At 42.8% G+C, this 27,180-nt stretch overlaps 1 protein-coding gene, 1 long non-coding RNA gene and 1 other non-coding gene across 4 annotated transcripts in view; 2 read left to right on the top strand and 1 right to left on the bottom strand.

Moving 5' to 3' along the window:
- Positions 1-470: 470 nt before the first annotated feature.
- On the top strand, positions 471-1,385 carry LOC142442684 (uncharacterized). Its single transcript, XR_012783453.1, has 3 exons — positions 471-833; positions 1,091-1,127; positions 1,240-1,385. It is a non-coding gene; the product is annotated as an uncharacterized LOC142442684 (long non-coding RNA).
- Positions 890-1,020, top strand: LOC142444125 (small nucleolar RNA SNORA24). Its single transcript, XR_012783788.1, has one exon. It is a non-coding gene; the product is annotated as a small nucleolar RNA SNORA24 (small nucleolar RNA).
- The window catches only part of PRSS12 (serine protease 12), an 87,108-nt gene continuing 61,199 nt past the window's right edge, over positions 1,272-27,180 (bottom strand). Inside the window, exons 9-13 of one of the 2 annotated variants that reach the window (XM_075543884.1) lie at positions 22,957-23,162; positions 16,923-17,001; positions 15,618-15,740; positions 3,925-4,205; positions 1,272-3,418 (exon numbers count right to left, since the gene is read on the bottom strand). In XM_075543884.1, the coding sequence (XP_075399999.1) occupies positions 3,264-3,418; positions 3,925-4,205; positions 15,618-15,740; positions 16,923-17,001; positions 22,957-23,162 (844 nt within the window). In that variant the 3' untranslated portion in view covers positions 1,272-3,263. Of the gene's footprint in view, positions 3,474-3,924; positions 4,206-15,617; positions 15,741-16,922; positions 17,002-22,956; positions 23,163-27,180 lie in introns of both variants that reach the window. The other variant, XM_075543883.1, reaches the window with a different exon arrangement.

Genomic DNA, 27,180 nt, shown 5'->3' with positions numbered 1-27,180 from the left:
CGCCCTTTTATGGCACTGTGAGTTTCCGAGATTCGAACAACTGACCTTGAAGTTAGCGGAGCAACACGTAACCACTACGCCATCAGGACACCTGCGCTCTGCCTTCGGGGAGACCCTACATGTTACAGTGGAGTTGATGGCGGCGGGATTTGGCTCAGGGTTTGTGGGAGAAACGTCTGAATTCGGGCGGGGACCAGAAGCGAAGCCCACGCGTAGTGGAAGGGCGCGGAGGGTGCGAGACCGGCGGGGAAAGAGGGCGGAGGGAAACAGAGGGAGGACACCCGGGGGAGAAAGTAGCCCCCGGAAGGAGAAGGTAGCCACCGGAAGAAGAAGGCAGCCCCGGAAGAAGGCAGCCCTCGGAAGGGGCGGGGCGTGGGCGGGAACCGGTCTGGAGTGGAGGAAAAGCCTGAGGCCCGCCCACTTAGGGCGGGTCGCCGGAAGAGCGTCATGAGCTCTATAAGAAAGAGTCCGCACGCACGCTCGGCCTTTCGCATCCGGGGAGCGTCGCTATGCAGCGCTTGGTTAGGTGCCTGTGCTTTCGTGCACGAGCGTATTGGGATCAAGGGCCGGGGCTGAAAGCGAAAATGCAGGGGCTCTTAGGCTACCGCCCCGCTGGCGAGCCGCAACGGCGTTTGCAGTCCGGCGGGTTCGCGGGCGCAGGCGGCGTTGCACAGCGTCTTGGCCGCTGGGCGGCCACGTGCGATTTGGGGCCTGGGGCGGCAAGCTGAAGCGCGTGAGCCCGGTCCCCCGGGTGTCCTGAGATGATGATCAGGGGAGTCTCCTCTCCGTCGCTGTCAGCCCACAGCACCCCAGCACCGAGTTCTCTGCGGAGGGTGAGTAAGCGCTTTGTGGTGGAGAATGCAACTTGACCGGCTCCGGCCTTGGGAGTGTCCATGTATCTTTGGGACCTGCCGGCTGTGGCAGTCTCCCTTCCTAGCCATGGAAGAGTATATGCTTGTTTATTGGCAAAGCTGTCACCATTTAATTGGTATCAGATTCTGACTGGCACAAGGAACATTCTTAGCTGTTAACTTGATGCGTTTTAAGTGGATATCGGACAAACTTTTAACTGTAATTGGTTTATTTCTAGGGTGCAGAGCTAATCCACGGACGGAGGAGAAAATAAGGTACGTTTTAGTTTTCTGAGTTGTGTAACTGCATTAGTTGTTAAGTCAGTAATTAGCTAAGATACAACTAAGTTACGTGTTCTTTGTTGTTGTTTTTTTTATTTCCTCACAGATCCCAGTAAAGCCCAAGTGAAGAGTCTTCAGCAGCTTGGATGAAATTTTATTTTAAATCTTAACTGCCCGGACTTGCATGTTAGTGATGGTTGCAGACATTCCAAAGCCGCACTTTAATTGGTTTTAAATGTTATTTTAAGTGAGTGCAATGAAGAGTTCAAGCAGAAAATAAAATGTATGCTTGTTTAAATGGAATAAAAGACTTGATATCATTTGTACAACCAGTGTCCTTTGCATATTTAAATAGTGTGGAGATAAAGACTCCTCTTATCTCCTGGTAAGAACATGTGGAATTAGTGTTTATATCGACTAGTTCCAGCAGGCCGGACAACACATCTCTAGTCGTGTAAATGTTGAGTGCCTAGTACTGATTTATAAGGTCTGTCTGGAAAGTGTTAGTAAAAGATTGTGATTAAATGTTTTTTCCAAACCCCTGGGTGACACTGTATATACCTCAGGATACTTGTGGATAATTTTAATACTGTTATGCCTGACAAGTATTACAATTTTTGCAAGATACATAAAGCACCTTTAGAGAAAACCAGTATATGTAGCAGGGCTACAATAAGTACACCTTACATAATCACTGGTTTTGATACTTTGTTGCTCTTGAGTTAAAGACCAAGGGGAAAGACTATTGACTCAATAGCTAAACCATTTGTTCCTATTAAATCTTGCCTCATGGATTGTAAGTGCATGTGGGGGAATTCTTCCGAAAGTCAAGTTACCAGAAGGTGGCGCTCTAACATGTTTTAGAAGAGCAGCGTGACTGGGAGACTTACCTGGTTACTTTGATAAAATCTGAAAAGTATTAGTACCCCCACCTCCCTATCAAATACTGTAGAACTAAATAAGGGGGAAATTCACTGCCATTGAGTTGATATGCTAACTCAGTGACCATATAGGACAGCATTTCCAGATATTTGTAGGAATGAAAAGTTACCAACTTTGACCTCAGCAACTGATGGTTTCAACTGCTGGCCTTGTAGTATGTGGCCCATCATGGCAGGGTTTTTTTGTTTTGGGGGGCGGAACAAAATTCACTGCCTAACAATTCGCAAATCTGCAACCCTGTGACTGGGCAGCTTTCAGAGAAGCTGGTTGCTGCCAACCCTCAACTCTGTAACTCCACATTACCAACAGGGACCTAGTTTGGGAGTGCTAAAATCCTTGGTTATACCTGATTCTCTACTGTTGCCATCCACACCAGAAGGAACAAGTATAAAATTTTCTTGAATGGCAAATTATAAATGTTAGTAACAACTTTAGGTCTGTTATGTAAAAAGTCCATTACATCTTTTCATGTAAAAGTTGCGGTGCCCTTTCTTCCTTAGGACTTAAGCAGTGTTGGGTACATGGACATGTCTGCATGCCAGATCCCTTGGGAATGTATTGTGATGGGCAAATGTATTTGACTCAATGATCTTATTTCACTCTATAATTGGGATTTACACGTTTGGCCCTCCATTTACTCATAACAAGATACAAAGATTTCCTGAAGTCTTTGAAAACTTCAGTTTACAGCAACACAAATTTATAATTGCATTCTGATTTTGAGTGCAGTAAAGGGTATTTCATCATGACAGATGTGGTCTCAGTCCATACACTTTGGTTGGATTCTATGAAATTAACAAGTATAAAAGGATGTAAAATCTGGGGAATGAAACGAGAGAATGTAGTGACACTTGAGTAGCCAAGTGATGATTAAGGATCATATTACACTGAGGTATCTATAACCAGAATGTTCACATCACAACTCTTCCAAAGCAGCAAGGGGTACACGAGCCTGAAATCTAAAGGTTCTCACAACAGCAGAAACATCAAGATCAGTCCCCCATTAGTTACCATCTCAGGCTCAGGAACAGCAATGGAGAATTTTCCATCTTGTTCTTCAAATATTTTTTCTTGCCATTTCCATGAACAGTTATATTTTGGTGACACTTTTTATCCAAGGTACAAAGGCTGAGACCTTGGTGTAAACACCAGGAGAATCCTTGACTCCACATCCATAACCCCAGGAGGTTACCCCAAAAACCACCCAGCTCTCTCCAGGTCGTTCACACATGAGTGGTCCTCCGCTGTCGCCCTGGCAGCTGTCCACACGTCGGTGCTCCCGGACGTTTCCAGCACACAGCATCCGTCCTGTGAACCGGCCCTGGTAGCGTTCTTCGCAGAACCTCTTGGGAAGCAGTGGGATGGCTGCTTGTTGTAGAGTTCTTGAATAGGCTTGTCCTGTTCACACCAAATAGCTGAATTAGTCAATGAGATCCCAGCCAACACGTCTACTTTAAACAGTTAAAGGTAGGGAGGTAGAGGGCAAGAATCCCTATTGGGGAAAACTTAAAAAGCAAGCCCATGGCTATTGTATAGATTCTGCCTCCCATGGAGTAGAATTGCCTTCTGTGGGTTTCCCAGACAGACTCTTCTTTCTCCCTTGAAGTGGCTGGTGGGCTCCAACAGCTGACCTTGGAGTTAGCACTCAACTCACCACCCACTAGGCCAACGGTACAGGTCTAACTGAAACCAAGGGTACCTTCCCAGGATATAGTTTCACAGTTGGTAATTCCAAACCACTAAGCCTGGAACCATTTAAAGATTTACCATCCATTGCACACTCAAGGGGGTGGATAATCCCTAACAGGAAAACACCTAGACTTCTCTAGTCTGGAATTATTTACATTACCTGTGTCACCCCATCCTGTTATGTAACAGTTGGGAGCCGTTTTCTGTGGCCGCTCTCTTTTCAGTGGTAAACAAGCTGGCAAAACATGGCTACTGAATCTGGCACATTGTTCTTCTGGCCCTTGTAATCTGACCAGGGCAATGTCATAGTCACTGCTATCGGGTCGGTATTCCCGGTGGATCACAATCTGCTGCACTCCAATTTCCTCTTCAAACTCCTCCGGCACCAGGGTATGATAATCCCCAACTCGAACAGCATAGTTCCGCGTGCTATTCCCGTACCTGAGAGGCAGAGAAAGCAAATGAAGGCTTGATTTCAAGTCACTGGAAAATGGTGATTAACAGCAAGAAAAGTTCATAGACATGCTGTGAATCTTTGTTCAAGGCATCAGTTCCTTTTGTATGCGCACCCGTTCCGTTTGTCTGGCCCCCTGGCCCTTTACCTGAAAACCCACTGTCCTGACCATTTTCACGATTTAGCCCACATTCTTTTCTAGTCTTAATCCAACTTCTGAGAAGAAACAAATGTGTAAGATGAGTAGGGAAGAAAGGAGAATCATTAGTTTCTCACTTCCCCACCAAAAGGAACAAATTGTAAAGGGCAGAGTTACTGTCTGCGTTTGCTCTTTATTTCTTTGTCAATTCCGAGACTGTTAGTTTAGTGTGAAGCCGTATAAGGACAGAGACTGTGTCTGCCTCACATGTTTAGCACAATTATTCCCTTTGCTGAACTTTGTATTAATTTTATTCCCTAATTTCCTAAATCTTTGTTCACAGGTCACTTCTGTGGAGCCTAGTTTGATACTCCCTGAAATAATCTCAACTCCAACCTTCCAAGTCTCCCGAGCTCCAACACTCCCAACCCCTATTATGCTGTCCTATTTTTCCTTTGTTTCTTAGCATTTACAACTTTCTAAAAAACTACCCAGTTCACTAATTTCTATGTTTAATGTTCTCTGTCTATCCCCTGTGAATGGAGGGCACAACTGTTCAAAAGTGTATCCGTCTCATGGGCAGTCTTCCCTTGCACTGCCCCTCTGCTTTACCATGCATGATGTTCTTTGTCAGGGCCTGGGCTCTCTGATCACATGTGCACACTCCTGGACAACAGTAATAATCGACTCAATGGCCTCTTTGCTTCAGTGTTTCCCTGTATTCCATCCTTTGCACTGCAGCAGAGTGGTATTTCTGTCTGCTATCATAACTGTTCAAAGGCTTCCACAGAAAAAAGTTAAGATGCATTCAGTGATAAACAAGCGCCTCCAGTCTGGTCCCTGTGCCCGTGTCCTTTAAACTCCTTGAAGTTATGCCTCACACCTGTGTCTTTATTTCCACTCTCATCCCTTGCTCCTCTCTGACAGGTATGGATCGTAGAGGCCAATCTTATCTTTCAAGGAAGCCCTTACAGATCCTCACACTGGGATCATTCCCAAAGTGCCAAAGCAGCTCTAACACTCTCTAGGGCTTAGCTTGTAAGACAGCAGTTGTCCCGAATTAAAGATGACTTGAGGGCAAGGGCCATTGGTACCCTCAGCTCTAAACAAAGTGCTTGCCACAGAGAAAACTTAATCAGTGTATGCTCAGTGACTTCTTTTGAAGACATCCATGTATACCTGCACACTGGCCTCTCACGTGTAACTTCAGAAACCAAAGGAAAGATGATCAATTACCATACTGTAATAGAAATATTACAAAAGTCTTTGTTTCAGGAAGAAAAACAAAAACCTTTCCCCCCAATGAATCAATGCTCTTTTCAATGTTGGGTGTCCATCAGAATTATCTGTGCTACTTTTTAAATGCAAATATCCAGCCCAAATCATCTCAGAGTATAAATGAATACAGGTGGGGTAGGGACACAGGTAATTCAAATAGTCAGGCTTAACCACTGTTCCCCAACTGGACATAACTGTTACCCCTGAACTCCTAGGATTTCACCAAGTGAAGTAAGCATCTTAGCAGCTACCATGAAAATGCAAAACAAAGCAAAAACATACATATTCTCCATGTACACTGTGTTCTATGTTTCAGCGTGTTTTTAAACCCAGGCAATTTATTCATATGTTCACAAATCAGGAGGTCACACAGGCAGCTGCTAGGTCACACACAATATCCATTCCTGTGTCTTTGTAGGGTAGTTGGAACGGGTACATAGGATTCTTATTTAACCTGACTTCAGTGCAAGAGAAGCCTCCATTTCTTTTCAGTCATTTTAAAGTCACCAGGGCAGCAAATGAAAGTGTGGGCCGGCTCAAGGTTTCAAAATGAGGGTAAATTTACAGAATATTAAAGGGCAAGTGTGTATTATTTTTATTTCTGAATATAACAGGAACTGCCTAAATTGGCTTCAAATTTTTAAAAATGAATAAAGTGTTTACATAACAAGGAGCACCATTTTTGCCAAATTGAAGTCACTGATTAGTATCGATGCTTTTAAGGAGGAGCTATGGTGGTGTAGCAGGTTCTTCATTGGACTGTAAACTGCAAGGTCAACAGTTTGAAACCACCAGCTTGCTCTGAGGCAAAAAAATGATGCCTTCTACTCACATAGGGTTACTGACACATGATTAAAGGTAATGAACGGACTGACTGAACTTGGGCCATGATTCCCACACTCCTGTAACTTAGATTATTTTTAGAATAGATTTGAGGTTTGAAGAGCATGAGACTGGGCTCATTGTCCAACCAAATATTTGTCTTCTAGTGTAACCTCTTCCAGTGGGTGTGACTGTAAACTTTACGAATAACACTGACTGAGGTTCCCAATATGCCAACTTTGAAAGCATTTATTATGGTGCCAGGCTTCTCACGGGGTTTCTACAGTTTACATTCAAGCCTTTGGGGTTGAGCATTTGTTATTTTGATAGACTTTGTTTATGATATTCAAAGCTGCTTCTAAAGCACACATTTCTCATTTTGGCTGACACATCACTCAGATGTTTCTTTTGCTTAAATGCCTTAACTCCCCCTCAAAAGCAGGTTGAAATTCCCAGACAAGTTTAAACACGAGAGAATCTAAGACATGTAGCTCAGTACATGCCTGATTCTCTGAGACTCTTAAAATAAACAATAACAAAAATGTACTAGAAATAAAAATGGAACAGTTAACAATTCAAGCTGCAGGATCATATTCTTTATTGTCGTCTCTCCATGGATTCATCTCTACAAGAAAACATTTTACATCAGTCCATGCACATCTGCAACTGCTAAGCTCTGTTTTTCTCGCTGTCTGGAGGAAATTAAAAAGGTGGTTAACTGAAGTGCAACTGGTGGAAATGGTTCCAGTTGCAGAGCCTTCCTCTGTGCCTCACACATGTGAGCTCAGGAAATGGTTATCGTCTTGTGTATGTCCACGGAGACCATGTTCTTGGGTCTCGTCAGCTCCAACCGCCACTAGATCAAGATAGAATAATGTTAGGTAAGGGCACACGGCTCATTGCTCCGGAGATCGTCTTCCGAGTTCCCAAGATCTAGACATTTCCAACCACTTCCAGCTGCTATGGCGCTTCCGGGCAAAAAGTCAAAAAGATAAAATCAAGCAAACCTATATATGTTGGAGAAATCAAGTTTGGGGTAGAATTGCAGAAATAGGAGAGGCGATGCTTTTTCAGGTAACACTGCCCTGCAAAGATTGCTTGTTATCCGAGTAAGAAATGACAAGGAATTTGTTTAGTCTGCAAGGTTTTTTCCTGTCACATATATTGCTGCACTTCTATAGAGAGATGATTTTTACATGGTGCTTATAGTCCTCACAAGGAAACCTGGTGATGTAGTGGGCTATGCTTTGGGCTGCTAACGGCAAGGTCACAATTTGAACCACCCGTTGGTCTGAGGGAGAAAGCCGCGGCTTTCTGCTGTGTCGAGACGCATAGCCTCCGAAGCCCAGCGAGGCAGTTCTTCTCTGACCCTTAGTCTGACTGTGAGTTGGCATCAACGTGATGGCAGTCAACAGCATGCTTTGAGAGTCCTTAACTGTCACCTAGAATAGCAGGCAGCAAAGGCAAGCTACATTGTGCAAGATGAACAGAACAACAAGAACCGTTATCCAAGTTTCCTCTTCAACCTGCCCGTTGTTGCTCTTAGATGCCACCAATGCCGTTTAGACTCCTCGTGACCTTATGCACAATGGGAGGAAACAGTGCCCAGTCCTGAGTCATGCGCACATTCATTGCTACACTCAGCTATTTGGACATTATATTCCAAAGTCTGCATTGCGTTAATCCTAAGGAAAAAATGTGAAGAATAAAAGATATTGACAGCCTTTAACCAGTGATTCATACCGGATGCCTCAAAATATACAAAAACTGTAGGGCACTCAGGAAGTTAAAAGCTGATGACTAGAAATGGGGATCCCTCTAATAAGATGCCTGATCTGTGAAAAGAGGCTACTAACAGGAGGCGAGCCGAGACCAGTGGTGCTGAGGAACTGCATTCTGAGCTCATTCTCCCCAAGACACCATTCCTAGAGTTTTTCCACCTGAAAAAGATATAAAATCGTGGCTATTCTGGCAGTAGGTTTGTGATTTTTAAATTTATTTATCTATTTTGGTGACTATAAAGAAAAAGAACATAAACATACAGGCTCTCATTACATACAATAAAATAACCTTCATACTAGCAATAATCTGTGCCTTATTCAGAAACAGCATACTTCTAGTTGACAGATGATGGGTCTTGGCTACATAGACCAGATGGATTGGCCAGGAATTGATCCTGGATCCCCCACATGGAAGGTGAAGAGGTATCCCCTGTGTTTTCCAGAGGAGGGGGCTCTTAAGCAATTAACAATTAGACAAGCTAAAACTGTAACCTTTATCTTGATGGTCAGATCCAAATGTCTATCTATCAGACTGTACCAAGATCCTTGTCACCGTCTCTCTCGTCCTTACATTTTACATCTGTTATTTTAGTTATTACAGTAGGCTTACAGTTGATCTCCCTGCAATGCCTATCCTAGATTGTCTTCATCTTTGGGGGATACTGGACAAACACAAGTTCCTCTGAAAAAAAGGCACATAGGCATGCGTAGAAAATGTAATTTCTGTTCATTCACCGACTGCACTGCAGGACATTCTTTAACATGACTCTTCTAGCCATAGCTTTTGTAGCTTCCACCAAATGATATTTTCCCTGATTGGTCTGGGTAAGAAAGGGTAGGGGAGGACACTGACAGGAAATTATGATTCCGCTGTGAATGAACGTTACCAGGGTAGATTGTGATTGACACCTAGTTGGGTATAAAAGGAGCTTTTTCAGGCACAGGAAATGGGGACTCTTAGTGCTCGAAAGAGAATAGCCAGGTGTGGTGTGCATTCCTTGGACCCCACGATCCAAGCCAATTGAAACTTCCTGGATTAGGAGACAGTTGTGATACCAGAGTAGCAACAAGGAGCAACAGAACCAAGAGCATGAGACAGCGTGTTGGGCTTCCCAGTCCACAGAACATCTATGGGTAGCTTCAGGCTGAGACGTATGGCCGAGTAGTGTTCCCTGTGGGCATTTATTGGTAGTGCTAAAAAGCTTTGCAATATTGCATGACTAAGCAGAAGCCAATGGGCCATGTGGCTGAGAAGCCAAAGACCAGAGAGAGGCATTCAAGTAGGCACTAAGGAAGAGACTGTCCTGTTCAATGGACTGGATCCTGTACATCTGTAGCCTGTTAATTTCTTTAATAAAAACCATAATCATGAGTATTATCTGTGTGCTCCGAGTAGCTATGGCAATGAATTATTGAACCCAGCTAAAACACGGTGATGTGGGAGGGGCAGATGATGTCAACCTTGGTAGGATATTTGGTGGGTGGAGGCATGTCTCACTTCAGCCCCAGAGGAATTGGCCTTGGCAGCCAATGCTGATGATGGTCATTTCCTTACCCATTTCGTAGCTGGAGGTGGTCAGACACCACCCCTACTTTTCACACAGATATATAGATTAAGAATGTTGTCTTACCCCCTCATCATTTATCTAGGACATTTCTCAATGATTGAACTCTTAAAATTCATCTTTGAGCCAATTTCAAGTCTTAAAAACCTTTAGTGGTTTCCAATCGCCTAGTGAATGAAGTAGAAAATCATTATATGATTTTTCATGTCTTTTCAATTCCTTTACACACACACACACACACACACACACACTCAAATCCCAGATCCAACCCCCAACTAGCAGTGAACCTGTGCACAGCGGACCGACGTGCTGCAAGTCCCAGGCCAGCGCCATGATTGACCCGTAGGGTTTTCATTGGCTGCTTAGGGGAAGATGATCCCCATCACTAGGCTTTCTTCCGGGTCGCTCTTAGTCTGAAAAGTCCATGGAAACCTGCTCAGCATCTTAGCAACATATAAACCTCTATGGACAGAGGGGTGCTGAATGGGCCAGGAACCAAACATGAGTCTCCCACATGCAAAATGAGAATTCTCCCACTGAATCAACACTCTCCCCTCAGCTTTCCATCTTTCAGTCTGCCCTCTCCTTTTTTACAACTATAGATATTATGTACAAATATGGAAGTACAGTCCCTCTCTTTCAGCTTGATCAGACTCCTTAACAGAATTTACTGTTCCTTCCAAATTTGCTATTCCACCTTTGAACTGTGGACTGCCAGCAAAAGAAATCTGCATTGGCAACAGTCCAAACTGAAAGTTCCTTAGAAGTGAGGACGGCAAGACTTTGTCCCGTGTCCTTTGGGCACGGCCCTGCAAAAAGACACCAATGGGTAAAACAAAAAAGAGGCAGGTCCTCCCTAAGAAGGGTTGACACCGTGGCTGCAGCGACAGTCTCACACATGACGGCAATTGTGAGCATGGTGTGGGACGGGGATGGGTCCTGTTCTCTTGTGCACAGGGTAGCTATGAGGCAGAACAGATGGAACAACACAAGTGCTAAAGAAATAAAAACAATGCTAACAACAAAACTCCCCTTTAAATGATAAAACAACAATTCTCTTATCTCCTTTATCATCTTAGTATTTGAAGCCACAGCCAAAAATCTAATGTGATTCAACACAATCAGTATTAAATATCTTAAAAGCCAGTTATGTGACCCTGCAAAGGTTCTCTTCAAGCATCCTCAGTTTCTTACAAATAGTTGAGACATCTTCCTTTTTGTTGCCTCTTCATGTGCGTCTTTCATGGTGTGGCACCCGAAAGGAAGCACAATCTGTGAGGCCAAACCAGTACTTTTATCCCTCACGGTGACTGGAAGATAGTAGGATGGAGAATATCAAGGCTCTCTTAGCTGCTTTGTCTGAACATTATTTTTCTGTCTGTGCCACCCAAGATTGAATTAAGCTTGTGGGCACAGAATTGCAGGGCACTAAAGACCACAAGTTTCTCTCACGAGCAGTTAACTTTGTCCTTGTTTCAGACTGTTGGAATCAAGGCTATTGCGTTGCCAGCACAGTCCTGTCTTCCAACACTTTTGCTTTCCCTCCCAGACTCCTGGCTTTCAAAAATATAATTAACTTTCCATCAGTGTCTTTTTTCGGTTTAATGATTAATATGTTCAATAGGATAAGGGTAAGGATCATGGTGACCGCATTATAGCTTTCTCCATAACTCTTCAAACATAATCATGGCAACCCCATTATATATTTATAACCTCCAAATCACCAAGGTTATGGAAAGGTAATACATAAACATTTACTGAAATGGACAAGTGGAATAGAGAACCTAGAAACAATAATACATGTGCATATAACAAGGGCAGAGTGGGCATGCATTAGTGGGTCAAGAATTTTTAAAATGTCTTATTAAAAGTGCTGGGGAAACTAATGGATAGATTTCAGGTCTCATCTGCACACTATATAAAAAAATAAACTGTAGCTAGATTAAAACCTTAAATATAAAAAAACAAAAATGTAATATTTTAAGGATAAAAGAGAACATCTTCATTGCTAGGAAAAGATTTTTAAAATAGGATATAAAGAGCTTTTATAAAATGTTAAAAGAATAAATTAACACATTTAACTATATTAAAATTTTAACTATTTTTAAAAGAAAAAGTCTATAAAGTGAAAGGACATGCCCCAAATTGAGAAAAGATATTTATAACATACAACAACAAAAACATGGGACATAGCCAAAACTTATACAAATGAATTATAGAAAGGTAGTAGAGCCAGTAGAAAAAATAAAACCAAAAGAATAAAAACAAAGAATTCACCAAAATGAAGAGAATGATAAGCAATTATAATGAAAAGGAAATTCAATAACTCTATGATCAATAAAAATTTAAAACTTTAATAGCATCGGACAGGGCAAGATATGACAAAATAACAATTTATAAATTATCAAGCGTTCATGAGGGAGGGGGAGCAGGGGGAAAATGAGGAGCTGATGCCAGGGGCTTAGGTGGAGAGCAAATGTTTTGAGAATGATGAGGGCAATGAATGCACAAATGTGCTTTACACAATTGATGTATGAATGGATTGTGATAAGATTTGTATGAGCCCCCAATAAAATTATTTTTTTAAAGCAGAAATAAAAATTTAAAACTTTGATAGCACCAAAGTTAGGAAGGTCTGTGAGGAAAGAAAACCATAACTGTGATAGACAAATAGCAAGCTCACTGCCATCAAGTGGGTGCCAGCTTACAGTGACCCTGTAGCACAGAGCAGACCTAACCCTATGAGTTTCCCAGACGGAACTTAAATGGAATAGAGAGTCTCATCTTTCTCCCTCGGAGCGGCTCATCACGTCAAAGTGCTGACCTTGTGGATCAGCGCAGCCCAGTGTGAAACCACTATGCCACCAGGCCTCCTACTGTGATTTCACCTGGCACAGATACTCTATGGAGTACATTCGGGGTGACTAGGAAAATGAAGGAACCATATGCTACACCCAGCCAAATGACCCCTTGGGATATTTGCCAAATGAGGTACACACAAGTACAAGGGCACTGCATTGGTTTTTGCAACTGAAAGAGTAGAAACCACCTATCGTCAGTAGGTGAATAAGTCAACTGTGATTGAGTCTATGACCTTCACTGCCATCCCATCAATTCTGACTCATAGTGACCTGATAGATCGCGGTAGAACTAGCCCTGTGGGTTTCCAGTTCTTACAAGAGTAGAATGCCTCATCTTTACCCTACTGGTCTCGAACTGCTAACCAAAAGACATAACAGACGACGCCAGCAATATTCACATGGCAGTTAATGTGAATGAGCAAAACCTACATAACGAGACAAAAATATGTGTCATGTGATGTCACAAATGAAAATATACAAAACATATTTTTGCCTGAGTGGCTTTCTCAGTCATATGGCACCCATTTTAAAAATATTTTTTAAAGCCGTTTCAAATACACAAAATTAGGAGACAATAATATAATGAAACACCATGGGCTCATCACTTTGCCTCAATTATCATCGATATTACGACAAGCATCAGAATACATTTTTAAACACCAGAATCCATGATGTGGACATGGCTAGTAACCAAGAAGGAAAAAGTCCCCGCCCCTGCGAATTCTCTAACTCTGTACTCGGACTTCCTGTGCCTGGCCCCCATTCTGGACTGAGACGTCTTCAGACTGGATTGATACAATGTTTGGGACAAGAGGGAATAACCAGGACTCAATTGTTTTAAAGTCCAGAATGAAATAGATGAGACCTGACTTTCAAAACAGTAAAAATAGAGACATTCCAAATGCCAAAGACATAAAGAAGATTCAAAAACACTAAAACTACACTACTTTTTCCTTCAAATTTATCACTTCTGTCCTTCTCCCCCTCAAATAACATTTCCACATAATTAATGCACCAACAGATATAACACATGGAAATGATGACGTTAAGGAAACCAGTTCTAGCATGGCACACCTAAGAACACCCTGCGCATGTCTCATAACGTTCCCAGAAGTGAAGTTTGGCCTCGTTCACCTGTCTTCCCATCATCATTACTCTGTTCCTTTTCTTTTTAAAAAATCATTTTATTGGGGCTCGTACAATGCTTCTCACAATCCACACATCCATCCATCGTGTCAAGCACATTTGTACATTTGTTGCCCTCATCATTCTCAAAACATTTGCTTTCTACTTGAGCCCCTGGCATCACCTCCTCATTTCCCCCTCCCTCCCCACTCCTCCTCCCTCATGAACCCTTGATAATTTATAAGTTATTAATTTGTCATATTTAACACTGTCCGGTGTCTCCCTTCACTCACTTTCCTGTTGTCCATCGCCCAGGGAGGAGGTCACATGTGGATCCTTGTAATCGGTTCCCCCTTTCCAACCCACTCTCCCTCCACCCTCCTGGTATCGCCCCTCACACCCCTGGTCCTGAAGGGATCATCCTTTTTTATAACCTCCTTGCTTGCAAGCATAAAAAGTCTGAAAATGTGACTTCTATCATAATTCTATAATAAAGATATAAACTGTGGTTAAGAAGTCACAGATCGAGTTGTGTAGTCCCTCTGGTAATCGGAAAAGAAATGATCAAAACTATGCATCTGTTTCTATTTACTCACATAGATAATGGCAGTGCATTAGCGCAACAGTTGAACGTGAGAACCTTATCATATCATCTTAGGTAAAACCATTACGATATATTAGGACTGCTTGGTTCGTGGCTTAATTCTGTCTTCTTAAAGCCAACTGAAGTCGGTAACATGAATAAATAATAAGAGAGGCATAGTACACTTATATGAATAATGCCACTGGGGGAATATCATGTGTGCATAATGCATAAGAAAACGCAGTAAGTAATCTAAAGTTGCTCCTTAAAGGTATAAATACAGAAGATCAAAATATTCAAGGATATGGTTTTGCCCTCAGATATGTTCTTGGGAGAAGAATAGCCACTCCTGCCTATGGTTCCATCCCAAAGACCAGGTCCTCCGGTGCAATCGCAGTCAGGGACTGAGCCCATTTGGTGACAATGTTCTCCGTGGCCCTGTCATTCATTGTCGAGTGCCCCTATGCCACCTTGCGGTGCACCTGACACAGCCGCCCCCTTCTCCACGCTGCCTTCCTCTCTACTGTGCAGCACGTGTGGTCGGAGGTGGTGCTGGTCAGTACTGGCTGCGGAACACTCCTCCCATCACCTGCTTTGTGCGAGGACCTCACTCTTTCTCCGCTCACTGCCTCATGTCACCCATCTTGGGTCTGGACCCCTCATCCTCTGTCTATACCAGCCCTGAGCTCCATTCAGACTCTTTAGCTTTCTTCCCTTATCTCTGGGCTCTGGCCCAGAGTCCCCTTCTCCACCTGTAATCTGGCTTCATCCCATTGTGGCCCCCTACCCACTTTGGCCGGACCGAGACATCAAGAATGAAGAGAAGACAGCATCCCTGGCCAGTCAGCCACTGTCCTCCATGTGGTCCAGCCATCACCGGGCCCTCCGTGGGAGCCTTTGAGATGGTACATATAAGGCAACTCAGGTCTGGCCAGGGGCCCATGTAGGAGACCTAAGATTTGTTTCAAAGTCGTTGTAAGTGCATCGTGTCACATAATGAGATGGGCAGCGAGGACTAACCCATCTTCTGCCTAAACCCAGAGTCGCTTGAACACCAGGATAGCAGAGGAGTCCCAAGCTTCCAAGATATCAGTGGCATTACTCCTATCTCACCCCCTCACTTCCACCAGACGACTGGCACAGACAGAAGCCCACGGCTTCTGTAACATGCTGTACAGTAGGATGAGATCGGAAGAGCTGGCCAATAAAAGTTCACAGGGACTCTTTGGTAGGGTGGACACGTACCTCTTGAAGCAGTGAGCTGCTGTCAGGACCCAGCAGCTACTTAGGAGGGTGGCTCCACAGAGGAGTCTGCCGTGGCCATGGGACGACTTCAGCCGAAGGGAAACTTGCCAAGGCCAACCCCCCCTAGAAAGCAAGCAAGCAAGCACATATTAACCTGCCGCTGTCCTTGAGTCAACTCCCCCTCCTGACACTGTACATGTGTCGGAGGAGGGCTGTACGACATAGGGTTGTCCCTGGCTGATGCTTTCTGAAGTAGACCACCAGGTCTTTCTTCCCAGGTGCCTTTGGCTGGACTCAAACTGTCGACCTTGAACTAGCAGCCGTGCGTCACTATTGCCACTACCCACAGACAGCAGCCACAGAGTAATGAAAAGCAAAGAAAAATTCTGATTAAAGCCATCATAGTGGACATTTGGTGATAGTGATAGGAAATGATTCTATGGCAAAAGTCCCTTTTTCTCAAGAAGGATCCTTGTACAGTGTTGAAAATTTGTTTATAGACATTTTTTTGCATCTCACCTACCCTTGACACTCGTGTAAACAGGTTTGCATTTCAAGCTTTAGATGTAAAATCAACTTCTCATTCAACTACTTCCCCTGAGCAGTCTAAAGAAGTATTTAATAAATAAAGTATTGAGTGTTTCAATAATTATTAAACAAATAAAAATTAGATTAGCATGAATCATGTGACAAATACAGTCTAAATGAAATGAATATTTTTTCCTGATACTTGAGTATAAACCAACCTGAATATCAGCCAAGGTACCTAATTTTATCACAAAAACTGCATTAAAAATGTGCTGGAAAACGGCTTGTATACAAATATATATAGTATCTTGTTGCTGTCACATAATACTCCAGCACCATATTCATTTCATGATCAGGGGATTGTGGTATAAAAACATGGTCTACACAAATATAGGTCAAAGTCACAAAGACCAAACTCACTGCCACTGAGTCGACTCCGACTTATAGTGAGTGGCCCTGTAGGGCTGGGACACTGTGCCTGTGGGGCTTCTGAGACTTTAGCACGCTTTCTGGGAGTAGAAAGCTACATCTCTCTCCCGAGGATGGGATGGCGGTTTTGAACTACACCCCAACATTGTGCCATAGGGCTCCCAAAATATATGTCGAATGACAGTAGAATTTCAAAATAATCTGTCGAAGATTACAATGGATAATGTCGAAGATAAAAATGGATAAGATAAACCCTTGTATAAGAGTAGACAACTCCAAATTTGTAACTCTATGTGTACACAAAAATTCTGTAATATAAAAAGAAAATCTCGTCTACGGGTTTTTTACCTTAAAGAATTTTTCCCGCCAATGATCCTCTTCTGTCTGCGGTGCAGTAACCTCAAACCACACACGGATGCAAGGGAACCTGAAGCAGAAACAGGTCATCCATTAAACTAGCACATTGTGGACGGAGGGACAAGAAACGTTAAAGGATAGAGTGTTACTTAGTTATTCCCTCCTCCACTATTTCTAAAATACCATTTCTCTGAAAATTATGCAATACTTTTTCTTTTCAGCAAAGCAAAAGTTGTTGTTTAATTGGACCAACGTGGCAATAATTTGCAAGCCAGGGAGGCAGTGTGTGAGGCTTCCTACCAATCCAGCTCTCAGAAGGGTTCACAGGCAGCTAATGGGCCAGCCCCACCAGGTGGCTCCTCCCTGCGTCTTCTCTGCTGATGGCAGTAGCTGTATTCAAGTCCCGCAGCAGTACGGACATCAAGACAATTGCTTGCAAACACAGTAATGGGCTGCATCACCTACTTTCCACCTGCAGCACTGTTTTAAGCCACATATGAAATGTAATTCGGGGGAGTAAAATACATTCAAGCAAAGCAACAGAAAGACGTACTGTTTGTAAGTACCCCCAGCGTTGGAATCAGATAGTCTGCCACTCGATAGTCATGTGCCATTGAGCGAGTTTGCTAAGTAAGGGCAAAATCCTGGGATAAAAGTTTGATCTGACTTTGCATTGACACACAGAGTATCCAAGAAAGGAGTTGCCCAGAAACAGTAGTGGTTAGCTCTTTGTGTACACAGATGTTAGCCACTAACGGTTTTCTGTACTAGAAGATCTGGGTCTTTTTTAGCAGCTACTTCTTTGAACCATGGCAGGGTCAAATTTGAACGGGCCTGGAGGAAATGGTTGCTATCAAAGATGCCACAGCATTGAAACGCAGAGGGTAACTCAACGGTGTTTGTTTTATGGAAGGTCATAAATTTGTAATGGAATATGAAAGAGTCACTTTAACAGGATATGTGAAACGGTGCTATACCAAAGAACAAGGTATGCCTAGTTTTGAAATTAACTACATTAATTTATGTAGGAATATTTTATTCCTTTGGTTCAGTCCTTTTGTTCACACGAAGGGTAGTTGGGTGCCGCGATGTACTTGCTGCGGCTCTTCTAGCTATAATCTTTGAAGCTCCCATGTGGGACCATGCAGATTTCCGTCCTTTTCCTGATAGGTCTGGGTGAGAGAAAGTGGGGGAAGAGATGCTGAGAGGGTTATATGATTCCATGTTGAGTGGTTGTTCAACAGTATTAATTGTGGTAGTAATGTGGGAACTGGTTAATACTGATATCCCGATAGGAATAAAATGATCCCATTACCAGGATTGGAGCGCATTCTTTGAACCCCAAGATCCCTGCCTGCTGGACCTCCTCAATCCAGGAGCCAGAGTGGTAGTGCCTGAGGAGTGGCAGAGCAGCAGGAAGCTCAGGGCCTTCAGGCAAGATGCTAAACTGCAGTGAGGTGCCTTCAAGGATTGGAGAAGCTCGCTTGCTGACACACAGAGCTAGCGCTCCGCCCATTAACACTAAGGATTATGGTTGAATTGACACGCCCACATGGGCATCTATGAGCAAGGCCACATGAGTTTTGAACCGCTGCCCAAGTATGAAAGAGGCCAAAGTGCTGTGTGGCTGTGGCCAAGGACAACAGAGAGGCTGTCTTTTTTTTTTTTTAAGCATCTTATTGGGGGCTTGTACAACTCTTATCATAATTTATCCATCCATTCATTGTCTCAAGCACATTTGTACATATGTTGCCATCATTGTTTTCAAAGCATTGTCTTTCTACTTCAACCCTTGGTATCACCTCCTCATTTTTTGCCTCTCCCTTTCCCTCCCTTCTTTCTTCCCTCATGAACCCTTAATAATTTACACATTATTGTTATTTTTTCAAGTCTTTCACTGTCTGATGTCGTCCCCTCCACCCCCTTGTCTGTTGTCTATCCCCCTGGGAGGGGGATATAGGTAGGTCATTGTGATCAGTTCCTCCTTTCTTCCCTCACCTTCCCCTTACCTTCCTGGTATGGCTACTCTCAATATTGGTCCCGAGGAGTTGACCTGTCTTGGATTCCCTGTGTTTCCTGTTCCTATCTGTACCCGTGTACATGCTCTGGTCTAGCCAGATTTGTACGGTAGAATTAGAGTCATGATAGTGGGGGTGGGGAAGCATTAAGAAGAGGCTGTCTTGAGCAAAGCACTTTATCATGAGCATTTCTGAACGTGAATTGTAACCTGTGAACTTCCCCCATAAGCCCCATAAGCATGAACATTGTTTGAGTTCTGTCTGGCCATTGCGATGAGTTACTGAACCCAGCAGAGAAGGAGAGAGTGCTGGCTGGTGTCAGAATTGGGAAAAGAATTTTGAAAGACCCAAGCATGTCTGGCCCTCGTTTCATAGGAATCAGCTTTGGGCTGCGGCCAAGTTCATTTGATTCCCCTTCCCACTTGATGATTTGTCCAATCGCAGAGGCTCGCCGTGAGACTCTGAGTCTGACCTTTACAGTGACACCGTAAATGATAAGACTGTAGCGAGACATGCTTCCAATAACGCTCCAAACCAAATCAGTGCATGCAACACCAGGACAAAGACTGATGTCATACTGAGCAGGCAAGCCTTAAAGGTGACATCATTCTTGGGCAGAGCTCCAGAGAGTAAAACCTCGACCTTACTTAAAGCCATGAAATCCACTGTTATGAAGAGGGTGGGGGAGCAAACAGGAAACTGATTTTGAAAAGGATTACTTCACATGGCTTGTGTTTGAATCACCTTGATAGATGTCACAAGAGCCTGAGTCTCAACACAACGTCAATAGGTTCATGAGTCAGACCACACTGGTCTGAGACTGAAATGATTTGATTTAAGGTGTGGTGCTCAGGTGACAAAAATGTTTAAAGTCTCAAATACTAACCAAGTGGTTGAGAGTTCAAGCCCACGCAGAGATACCATGGAAATTAAGCCCGAGAGCTTCTGAAAGGCCGTGGCCTTGAAAACCCTCGAGGGCAGCACGGCTGTGCACACAGGAGTCACCAGGACTTAGAACTGACTTAATGGCCACGGACAACAACATCAACATTGCCACAACTGTCAGAAGGCATTAGAGCAAATGCAGAAATGATGAAAAACAAAAGCATGGCATGGCATATTTTAAAGAAGGTTTATGTGGAAGAGTAGAAAGGCCCTGGCGAGTTTCTTTAATCAATTTGCTAGTTGGGGCGACATCAGTCAACCCTTCAAGCCCTGTGTAACTGCTGGTTTCTGCTTCAGTATTTCCTGCTTTCTGGCTCTCCAGCCAACCACAGACAACCACGTGAATCCACTCCGCTCCCTTATATAATGCTCCCAGACGGGGAGCGGGGGGCTCAGTCTCCAGAAAAGAATCCACTGAGCCATGTGTCAAAACAATAAATCCTTCCTTTTGTTACAACTGGCTTGGCATTGGCAACTCCTTCAGAGCAACCTGTGTAACATTAATTCTAATATTCCATTTAAAATTGTAGTTTAAAGAATTAAAAGGAATTTAATAAACTAAGTGGTAATCAATATTTAGGGGGAAATTTGGTTTACCATGATACAAGGGGGTACTCCCCACAAAACAGAATTTTTTTCAAAGCTAGGTAGTTAGCCTTTTTTACAAAATAACCTTATCACCTTCAAAGTACTCCCGATTACACTTAATATATTTGTCAAATCTGCTATTCTATTCTTGGAAACATTTTTCAAACTCGTCTGTTTCTATGGCTGACAGCACCTCCCTCGTTTTCTTCTTCACCTGTTCTGAGTCATCGAATCACTGTCCTTTCGTGTGCCTCTTCATTCACGGAACCAAAAAGAAATCACATGGAGTGAGGTCCAGTGAGTAAGGTGCATGGGCAAGAGAGGCATGCTGATTTTAGGGTTAAAAACTGGCGCACTGAGATGGCTGTGTGAGCAGGTGCATTGTCCTGGTGGCAAAACCAGTCCTCCATCTGCCACAAATCAGTCCTTTTTTTTGTCGCACATTGTTATGCAATCTTTTCAGAATCTCTAAATAGAAAGCTCGATTAACAGTTTGACCTGGTAGAATGAACTCCATATGCACTATCACATAAAAAAATTTAAAAAACACCAAATGAGCATCGTCTTGGTCTTTGGATTCACTTGTGGAGTTTTGGGGGGAGTGAGGTGATGATGGCATCTTCCACCGGCTTGATTGACGTTTGCTTTTGATTCATAGGACAGCACCACATCTAGTCACAGTAGTGACTTTGGACAAAAAGTACGGCTCCCTTCTGAGTCGCTCTTTCAAAACACAGCAGGTGTCCACTGGATGCCCCTTTTCCTGGTCAGTCAGAACCTGAGGCACAAATTTGCAGTGACCTTCTGATCCCCAAATCTTCCATAAAAATTCACTGATCCAAGCTCCAAGATAGTCCAGATTAACTTCCCTACCTCTTCAATGGTCCATCATAGGTCTTTGAGAACAAGTGCATGAATTTTGTTGACATTTTTGTCTTTTCAGAAAGTTGACAGATGTCCAGAGTGAGGTTTGTCATAGACCAACATTTCACCATTTTTGAAATGAAAAAACCACTGGTACACTTGAGTTTTTCCCTTAGTGCTGTCTTTGTAAACTGTGTTCAACATCACAACAGTTTATGCGGCATTTTCCCACGTAGGAAACAAAATTTCACAGTTGCACACTCTTCTCTTAAATCGGTCATCACTAAAAATGAAATTCAAGTGAAACTGCTTTTAAGAAAAAATTCACTGTGACCACAGAGAACCTTCCCAGGCAACGCCACTGGGTGCACTAATTCAGAGGGAATTGCTCTATGCTCACCTAGCAGGAAAAATGCATGTGATGAAAGCTCCACCCAGTGGAACTTTTTCCGGGTTTTTCTGGGTACCCCTCATACATACATATATATATATATATATATATATATATATATATATATATATATATATATATATGTCTAATTAATAGTACATAAAACAAAGTACAAAGTCTTTTCCTCTGCACACGCTGAAGCCCCTTAGGTGGGAAAATTTTATTTACAACATCCAATTCATCTGTTAGCCTTTTACAATCCTTACAAGATGTTAGAAAAAGAAAACCCTCAGTTAGTGTTTTAAGACAACCCAATGTATCATAATAATGAACTTTTAACCCAGATAAATCATTATTTTATCCATAAAACATGACCAGAAATTTCTCCATATATGTTTCTTTTGGACTTGAAACAACTTTTCTATTTTTAAAAGCAGAAACACCTACTTATTGCATCATACCAAAGACTACTTTTCATTTTCCTTAATTTTTTTAATTTCAGAAGGTAGAACCCATACAATGTCATTTTCTTTTTAAAAATGATCTCTATTCTTTAAAAAGAATTACAATAAGTGAAGTAAGTGCCTTTCATTGATTCATCCTCTCATCTCATTTCTTTTTTAATGAAATAAATCTGGTGTATTTTTTTAAAGATAAAAACGTATCTGGCCATTCTTATGACATTCAGAGAAGGAATGGTATGTAATTGGCTGTAAATATAAAAAGTGGAGAATTCCGGGGACTGTACAAAAACCAAACCCAAACTACTACCATGCAGTGGATTCTGACTTAGAGTAACCCTCTCTGAGGTTCCAAGACTGTAAATATTCATGGAAGCAGGGACCCTCATCCTTCTCCCAAGGAGTTTCCAGCAGGTTTGAATCTATGAACTTGTGGTTATCAGCCCACAGCCCCGCCAAGTCTCCTTCCCAGGAACTGTAAGATCCTGTAAATCCACTCCAGCCTCTGAACCTTATGCTCATGATAAGCTTTACCATGGCCTTTAAATACTAGCACCAGACACACAGTGATAGTATATTTTCTTGTTGCATGAGATTTTTGTTATCAAAGTACTACACACAAAGGGGTTCAACGGTTGATGGAAAATGGAATTGAAAAATGATAGAAAATTACCATCAACCTTTTGCAGCTCCCTTGTATAGTAGTGAACTGGGGATGTATATTGTTTGCTTTTTATAGGATCCCAAAGGCTGCTTACCTTTTTTACTGCTAGCTGATGCTTTTTTGCTGAAGTAATCGCAGATGACTCCTGCATCTTCACTGTGGCGACAGTTGTGTCTTCCAATATCTTGCTTAATGCAGTCAGCCAAAGATCTCTCATTTCCTGTGCACTTCACATTATCCACATGGATGGGGCCTTTGCCTTCCCCAAAATAAGCCATGGTTCTTGCTCTGGCAGGACCCCTGGAACATGTGGAGATTCAGTCAATCATACACCGAAATGAATTACAACATATGCTCTCATTCTACAGTTCCGTTTAAAGTTTGGATGTTGAAATGGGCATCTGCATATACTGGATACAAACACCTTTGCATAGTCAATAAAACACTAGCAAACATCTTCCTGGTATTCTCTGTTTTCAACCTAGAAGACAATAGCAATAATATTCCTCATACCATGTTCTCTTCTGAATCTGGGTGGAATTTATGGCCGTCCCCTGTCGATACACTGTTGCAACTATGTTTTAATTATATGCGGCAAAATTTTTCTTCGTGTGACATCAATGCTATTGCTCCATCATTAGTGTGTTCTGTTGACCAGGTTTCTTTTGGAATGAGCATAACTATGGATCTCTTCCATCATGTGGCCAAGGTCCTGTCTTTCAAGTTTCTTGACATAGATGACTGAGCGCGTGTTTGCTGAAGCATCTGGAATCCCATTTTCACTGATGCCTTCCGTCCAGCTTGCATTTCTTCTTGCAATAATACCGTGGGCTCGCGATCATAGTTTTATTAACTATGCAAAGGCATTTTGATTGTGTCAATCATGACAAATTACCTTTCAAAGGATAAGAACCCTTGTATCTTAATTGTGCTCATGTGGAATCTGTACATAGACCAAGAAGCAGTACTTTGAACACAATGAAGGGATCCTCTGTGGTTTGACATCAGGGAAGGTGTGTGTATTGGACAGGGTTCTCTAGAGAGACAAACCAGATTGCTAGTAATTATATATAAATATAATTATAAAGATAGATATATAATTCAAGAAATAAACTGTTAAATAATATAGAGATAGATAATACAAGAAACTAACAGTTAAATTATAAAGCTGTGAGACACTAGCAGTCCTTCAAGTTTTGAGAGCTGCCAGTTGCCAGTCCCCTTCTGTAGAGGGAGCTGGGCTATATATACCCAGGCAGCAAGCAGCAAGGCAGATCCCCAACTGTCAGTCCCCAGCTCCAGAGATGAACATTCCAATCGTGTGGGCTTAAAGGGACCTCAACTTACAGCGACACAGTCCACAGGCTAGGCATCCCACAGGTAGTGTACCCCTTTAAACTGAGGCACAGAACAACCAAGGTGAGGCTCACCGAGCCATTTATCCCTCTGCCCTTTAGTTAATCCTACTTGTGTTTATCGGCCAGGCTGGCACAATAAACTATCGCAGTGTGCGTCAGGGTTATCGTACCTATTCAGTCTGCAAACAACAAACAATCAGAGTCAGGTCTTCTATATGAATGATGCAGCAGCAGGCGTGGAGGGAGACTCATTAGCCAGCTGCTACACGCAGATGACGCCACCTTGCTTGCTGAGGATTTCTCACCACAGAAGACATTCAAGCGGCCAACAACTACTGTACATGAAGAGCTGCTTATGATCCTCAGTCATTTGACAGATCAGACACGAAACAAAACAACGAGACAGCATTTTTTAAAAAGATGAATCAAAATGTTGTTTGCAGAAGTATGTCTGTTTTAGCATTGCGCTCTTTTAAGAACGATCTACATGGAATTAAAGTGACACCAGCATGTCAAAAGATTACACAGGAAACTTAAGGGGCGCAATGAATTTATAGTAATGGCCACGGAACACCTCAGAAGAGTTCTATCAACCATGCCAAAGCATGAGACAGAATGGTGGGATTTCTGCTCCCAAAGTTAGTACGTGCCTTTGGGTATGAGGCTTGCTCACAGAATGGGATGCCCCCAGGCCCTGAACTGGGGGAACTCAGTTTGCGGACCACAGAACTAGAGCCAAGTGCTGTAAGGCTTGGTGATCTTGGAGCATTTATGGGTGGAGTGACAGGTACAAAAAGAATGAGCTGAACAGGGAACAGAAGCAAAATAATACAGAAAAATTTGTTCACTGCTATGAACAACTAATGTCTATTACATGATAAACAAAATGCGATAGATACATACAATGCAACACTACTCAGCCTGCTGGCAAAAGGAAGTCTTGATACAAGCTACAATATGAATGGAACTTGGGGACATTCGACTAGGCAAGATAGGTCATACTCAAAAAAAACCCCACTTTTTTTCATTGACTAGCTTTCTTAAAATAATATCTAATGAATAGGAATTGGTTTCATAATTAGCAATAAGATGTTAATAGATCAAAAAGATTGAATTTGACTTTAGGAAATAATGCGTTATGTTAGACACAAATGTTATCTATCATCAGTGCAATGATGCCTTGAAAATAACGACAAATCATAAGAACACAGTTGTTGAGAAACTATGTTTTGTCATTGCTATGGTTGCAATCTACTCACCACTAGATGCACAAGCATTTATTACTGAAACAACCCAACCACTGAATTTAAGAGGGCTGTGAATGTCACTAGGAGCCCTCAGGGCATATTGGTTGCACATTAGGTTGCTAACTGCAAGGTCAGCAGTTCAAAACTACCAGTCCCTCCACAGAAGAAAGATGGGCTTCTCTATTAATGTACAGAGTTACAGTCTTGGAAACTCTCAGGGGCCGTTCTACCCTCTCCTGTGGGGCCATTATGAATTGACATAGACTTCAAGGCAGTGAGTTGGGTTTGGAGTTTGGTGAATATCACTACCAGGTTAAGAGACAGCATGACTGGTGGTCCGGAAAGTGGGCTCTGGCATTAGAGAGCTAAGTGTGAATCCCAGTTGTGTCACTTACTAGTTATGACAACTTACACAAGTATGCAACCTCTCTGGCGAAGACCAATGGACAGCCTTACCTGTAAACTAGATAGAGCAGTAACTTCCTCATTTGATTATTATGAAGATTAAATGAGACAATACCTAGTACATAGCTATATCATTCAGCATTAGTATAACTTAGTTATTACTGTAGTTATTAAATTGATTGCATTTAAGCATGCAGAAATTAAGAGGGAGGGCTTGTGATCAGAGTGTGATGGTTGGGCGTGGGGACTGAAGATATCAGTATCCACCAATGGGGGAACCATTGCCTTTGTCATCCTCATTCATCTCTATACAAACCCAGCGAAAGCACCTGGGCTTCTACATCTCCAACAGCAAAGGTCCTTCCTGCAACTGCCATGGGCTGTTGGGTCAGTGTCAGTGCCGGGATGTTAAATTCACAGAGGTGCCTGCAAGGCAGAGCAAGAATCAGACTGCTCCTGCATTCCCTCATGCCCACATGAGGTCTGAGTCTGTCCTGAAGGTGAAAGGTCAGCGAGTCCCCACGTCTAGATACAAATGAAGATCTATAGTGGGGCATTGGAGATCCACTGCTTGCTTACCAAGAACAATTCTGCCAAACTGACTGATGGAATTATAGGAATTACCTGGCATCTCATCCTTTTGACACAGAGACTAGGTTTGGCCTGGGAATGCCCAGGGGAATCTGAAACCAGTGGCCTTAACTAGAGAGGGCATGACAGGGAAATGGGCTGGGGGCACTGTAGTGGAGTTCGTCTTATTACTTCTCTTGTCTCAACTCTCGACTGGGGGAGGATAGGTTTGCTTGGACAAAGGGTAAGGCCAAGAAGCTTGTATGAAACTGCCTTCTGCACCTGTCTGCAGGCCTTCTTCCTGCACTGAGGGAGGGACGAGTAGAACCCAAGGGAGTCTATGTCTTGTGCCTACTTGCTTGTCCTTCTCATAGCCTTCTACAGGGGACCCATCTGACGAAGGAACATCGTCATAACATGTTTCCACCTTCTCTGGGGAAATGGCCAAGGTGGGTGCTCTGCTTTTTGACTTATACGAATGTTTGGGAGTCTCTGCATTCCCCAGAGGTGGGACCAACCTCTGACTCAAGGGGACTGCTCACTGAGCCCAGATCCTGGGTTGTGCAAATGACTCATAGATTTGATCATTGTAAACAATGAAATGCTTTCTAAGAAAGGCGGGGGGAGGATATTAAAAACGATGATGTGAAAACAAAAAAATGCAAACAATCAGCTAGTATATATCCTTTAAAATATCATCACTTCACATTTTTCTTCAGCAGCATTTCATTTTTCATT

This window comes from Tenrec ecaudatus, chromosome 3 (assembly GCF_050624435.1).
Source record: "Tenrec ecaudatus isolate mTenEca1 chromosome 3, mTenEca1.hap1, whole genome shotgun sequence".
Classification (NCBI taxonomy): Eukaryota; Metazoa; Chordata; class Mammalia; order Afrosoricida; family Tenrecidae; genus Tenrec; species Tenrec ecaudatus.
Note: the sequence above shows the minus strand (reverse complement) of the source record. Positions and strands in the feature narration are given on the sequence as shown.